At 46.2% G+C, this 5,303-nt stretch overlaps 1 protein-coding gene across 2 annotated transcripts in view; it reads right to left on the minus strand.

Moving 5' to 3' along the window:
* The window catches only part of DCLK1 (doublecortin-like kinase 1), a 314,483-nt gene that overhangs the window by 70,840 nt on the left and 238,340 nt on the right, over positions 1 to 5,303 (minus strand). For both annotated transcript variants that reach the window (XM_006874369.1, XM_006874370.1), the window contains exon 7: positions 2,651 to 2,759. In XM_006874369.1, coding sequence (XP_006874431.1) covers positions 2,651 to 2,759 — 109 coding nt within the window. The remainder of the gene's footprint in view (positions 1 to 2,650; positions 2,760 to 5,303) is intronic.

Here is a 5,303-nt window from a genome sequence, read left to right on the forward strand (position 1 = left end):
CAGTTCTACTCTGACACACACGGGGCACCATGAGTGGGATCTACTTATGAAAACTCATCCACTGAGAACCCTGTGGGCACAGTTCTACTCTGACATACGTGTGGCCAAAGGCATCGATTCTCCTTTGATTTTCCTGATTCGTTGTCCAGCATTCTACTTCTGTAAAGATGTGGAGCCTCAGAAACCCTGTACCGGGGTTGCTGGGAGTTGGAACCGACCACACAGCACACCACTATCACATGCATATGAGTTCACTGAAAATCCATGGCTTGGGTCAGTAACACCTTAGTGCTCAAAGTGATACCTTTGCTGTAATGTTTTATACAGCTTGTTTGCAGCAACTTTACCCAATGTGATGTGTCATTTGATGGGACAGAGACTGCGTAAGAAGAGGCCACCACAGGGTGGGTTGTTTTGTCACGTGTCATCCATTGACTTCCGACTCATAGCAACCCTGTACAGGGTTTCCGAGGAATAGCTGATGGATTTCACCTGCTGGCCTTGTGACTCAAACTGACTTTTCTGTGCAGAGTATTACCCTGCAGCGCCCTCCAAGACTTCACAGGGTGGGTGGTGCTCAGGTAAGTCCGAAGCTCACGGGAGACGGGTTTTAGAGGGAATGGAGTGGAGTGGTTAAGAGCCAGGTTTGGTAGCTACAGGTGACTTAGCTCTGTGCTTACTACTTACTAGCTAGGTGGCCTTGGTATTTAACCTCTTGGGTTTCTTTCTATAAGATGGAGAAGAGGGTGCTAATGTGACGGAATTCTTGTGTAAAACAAAGAAAATGTCCCCTCAGTGGGCTTTGAACACAATGTACGGTAAGCAGAGCACTTGAAGCCTGTTTTCTGGGAGGTGTGAGGATGAGGGGAGCCCTGGTGTCACAACAGTCCAGCGCTTAGTTGCAAACCAAAAGGTTGGCAGTTTGACTCCAGCAGCTGCACCAGAGAAGAAAGGTGTAGCTGTCAGTTTCTGTAAAGCAACCGCCTTGAAACCCTGCGAGGCAGTTCTCCTTTGGTCTACTGACTGGGACAAAGCAATGGATGGATTTACATACATCAGGGATTGCACTGTGGTCCCCAAATGCCCGTCAGCTTGGTCAGGCTGTGATCCTCAATCCTGGCAGTTATGTAATAGCATAATCATTCCCTGAGTGTGATCTGAAGTGATCAACCCTGATTGAATGTAGCGCCCTGACTCAGGCCATGGCCCTAATCCACTGTGAGGGTCCCCTAGGGTGTGGCCGGAACCATCGTCCATCTCACCAGAGGTCAAAGGAGACACAAGGGAGCAGGGGGACTTGACACTACCAAGGAAGCGGATCTGGGAGCTTAGAACCTTCTAGATCCAGAGGAAGATTGATGCCAAGACACAGGGCAAGCTGAAAGGAACCCTGGGCCCAGAGATGCAGAACGGAGGCAAGGACTGTCCCCCAGAGCCTGCAGAAAGACAAAGATAAGTGCCCTAAATGTGGCCCTCTAACCTCGGAAACTGTGAGAAAACACATCTGTTTGCTAAAACCAGCCACCTGTTGTCTTCCCATTCTAGTACCAGAACCGATTCTAGTACCAGAACTGTCTCAACAGCACTTTGCAACAGCAACATTGAAGAACTAAGACAATGTATTTAAATGGTATTTTTGTTGGGATCATTACATGTGCATTTTAAACCTTTCCAAACTTAGTACTATACAGGTTCAAGTTCTGGCGTGGCGCTGTAGGATAAGCACTGGACTGCTATCCGCAAGGTTGATGGTTCAAACCCACCAGTTGCTCCTCAGAAATCCTATACAGGGTTGCTGTGACAAATGATATAGGTTATCCCTGACTCCCAACGTATTCAAGTTACACACAATCATCCACTTGTGTGTGTTGAAACTTTTTGTTACGTTATCATTAGAATATGAATTACCTACAATGATGCAGCGTGCAATCTACTGATGTCATGCTAGCTGTAGATTTCTATGTAATGTTTCCAACCCCCACAGACAAATGAAGATCAGATTTCTAAAGATGCTGATTACAACCAAAAAAATCTAAATCCACTGTCATCAAATCCGTTCCGACTCATGTGTTCCTGGGACTGTCGGTCTTTATGGGAGGATGCAGCCTCATCTTTCATCCAGAGCAGCTGGTGGGTTTGAACCTCTTATGTTGCAGTGAGCAGTCCAACACCTAACCCACAGTGCCACCGGGCTGATAATAAAAGTCAGTAACAAGAAAAAGAAACTAGGTGTAGTCAGTTTATACCGGAACTGACTTAGAGCGGAGTCGTCAGAAAAGAACCCCGCTGTTCATGGAGACCGACCAGAATTTAATTTGATGAGAGCTCACATTAGAAAGCAAAACTCTACACAAGAATATTCTAACTACGACAAATCTTGCCTCAAAACAAGGAAAAACGACTCAGCACGTCTTTTTTAAAAAAGAGACATTAAACAATTTAAAACAAAAACAAAGCCCTGAATGCATAGATTATTCCCAGGAATCACTACATTTTTCTATCTGTCAGTAGATTTTTTTTTTTTTTTTTAACAACTTCTTTTTACATCTGGGGTTGAGACATTAACTCGTTCCACATGTGCGTCCCGCTGCGAAAATGATGCAATGCTGAGCATTGCCTTTAAAGTTGGTGCAAATGAAATCCTTCTCACCTTTCCACACATTCCTTGACAACAGCAAAATTCCCGTCTCCTATGGTCCTCCCGACCTTGTACCTCTCTGCTATTGTGGATGGGATCTGGAAGCCTTCCTCCACCACTTCTGCAAGAATCGTGAGTAAGACGTCAGTGGAGAGGAGACAGAGGCTGCACAGAGACATTCAGGAGGACCCTCGAATAGAAAGGACAGCTTCAGGATTTCCGAGCAGGGAGGTGAGGCCCAGGGCCCCACAGACATGGCGTGTTCTCAACAGCACTGATGAAGACAAATGAGCAACTCAGAGGAAGTATATGGGATCCAGCTGCAGTGGAGACTGATTTGTGAGGAGAGCGCATGACCGGGCAGTGGTTCGCTGGGTTGCACCGAGGGGTTGCTATGAGTTAGCACCAACTCAACAGCATACAACAACGAGCTCCCTAGCAAGGTTTGGCCAAATTCAGTCATCTCATTCCACCCTTCTGCACTCTGCGGTTGTTACTAAGTGCCATCAAGTTGGTTCTGACTCACAGTGACTTTGTATAGTGTTTCTGAGGAGCAGCTGATGGACTTGAACTGTCCAATGCTGATCCTACAGCGCCATACCAGGAGTCCAAACAGCACTGTGGTGTTGTTGTTGTAAAGTGCCGTAGAGTTGGTTCCAACTCAGCGATCCTGTATAGGGTTTCCAAAGAGCAGCTGGTGGGTTTGAACTGCCGACCTTGTGGTTCGCTGTCCAGTGCTGATCCTACAGTGTGACACCACGAGTACTAGCTCTAGTGGACTTCACATAAGGGACTATTCTTTTCTAAACTACTAATTTCGTTTTCTATCATGACAATAGGAAAATAAAAAATGTTTACTTTATTCTTATGGAATATCCTAAAAGATAAAATCCAGGATTTCCACCTAGGAGTTAGGTTAAAGGGTGGATTTGTTAATTCCACTTTGAGATTAAGACGCAGCACTAAGCAGGATATTAGTGGGGTGGTGTTGTAGGATTAGCGCTGGACTGCAAGATTGCTTTGAACCACAACGTCATCGGTTCAAACACACCAGTCATTCTGAAAATCCTGAGTTGGAACCAACTCGACGCCACTTACCCACCACCACAACTCTGCATGGAAAAATGCCATTCATGATGCATAAAGGACAGGCAGAAATGAATTCCCAAGAGTCTCAGAGCTGCCTGACTGTTGTACCAGCATGAAAATGCCAGGTCTAGGAACACTTACCTGACTTCACACCCAAATGAGAGCTCCCCCAAACTCCTTAGGAGCTAAGTTTGCCTTTGAAGCCCTCCCAGGGCTAACAAGTAGGTTTTAGACCAAAGTGCCAACCAGCAACATGCCCAGAAGATGCCTGTGAGCAGAATGTGGGGTCTTCCTCCTCTCTCCTCACCCCCCTGAAGTGGGTTGTGGAATATTTTACAAATGCCTAATTATGCGTTAACTTTTGAAGGCTGTGAAACTCCACAATTCACACTAAAGTCCAAAGAGATGCTGCATAATTTTTAAGATCTCAGGGTGTAACAAAGCCTTTTATAGCGGGGCTTTCAAGTGCACATACTTAAAGTTATAAATCCTAGTGGGAATCTCCCCAGACCATCTGCATACTCAATGGGATGGAGACCACTCAGGCTTGTGGTCTCCTCACTCAGGTGGGCTCCTCACCTGGTCTTTGTTTATTCACAGAAACGAATAATTTCTTCTCCAAATGAAACTGAAAGCTGAGGGGTGAAGGGGCTTTCTGGGTGAAGTGTGTGTACAAGTTTAGCCGGGATTGTTGGGTGCTAGGAATAGAAGCTGACGGTCACCAGACTTTGGCTCCCACCTCTGTACCAATCTGTATTCATTACCGGTGGGATTTCTGAAAAGCATGAACAAACGTGGACCGTTTGAGGCAATTCAGCTCAGTCACACGGGGCGCCATGGGTCACGATGGATGGTACCCAACAACAACATGATGAGTGAACAAGGATGGTGCTTCAGAAACTCGCCAAATGAAGTATAGGTTTGGTTGCATGGAGCAGATACTGCATTTCTTATAAATGGAAGGTTTATGGCCACCCTGGGTCGAGCAGGTTTGTGGGTGCCATTTTCCAACACACGTTGTGCCTCTGTGTCCACTGTAGTCATTCTCAGAGAGTCTCAAACGTTCTCACCGTGCTGTTGCACACTTCACAGACTATAGTCTAGAGTCATTCTCACTTTTAGATGCACTGGGAAACTAAACAGTCCCTATGACTCTATTGTTGTTCCCTTTACGACAGCCGCCTGGAACTGAGCCTGAGACATGGGTGAGGTCACCCTGGGCAAATGTGCTTATTTTCTGTCTAAATCTAGCTCTCTTGCTTCCCTTCCCCTGTCCTTTCACAGCAGCCTGGTATACGCCAATCTTTTTAATATGAGTATAGCAGCATTTATGTGCTCTGTGGTTAACTTAACGGTTGGCAGTTGGAATGCATCCAACGGCTCCCTGGGAGAGAGACCTGGGGATCTGCTTCATAAACATTTCAGCCTAGGAAACCTTGTAGGGTAGTTCTCCTCCATTACACCAGGGGGCGCTGTGAGTGGATGATCTATAAGAGTATATATGAGTATATAGTGACACAATAGATGACAGCCTAGGAAACCCTGTGGGGCAGTTCTCCTCTGTTACACCAGGGGG

The sequence above is a fragment of the Chrysochloris asiatica genome, unplaced genomic scaffold (genome assembly GCF_000296735.1).
Source record: "Chrysochloris asiatica unplaced genomic scaffold, ChrAsi1.0 scaffold00272, whole genome shotgun sequence".
NCBI classification, from domain to species: Eukaryota; Metazoa; Chordata; class Mammalia; order Afrosoricida; family Chrysochloridae; genus Chrysochloris; species Chrysochloris asiatica.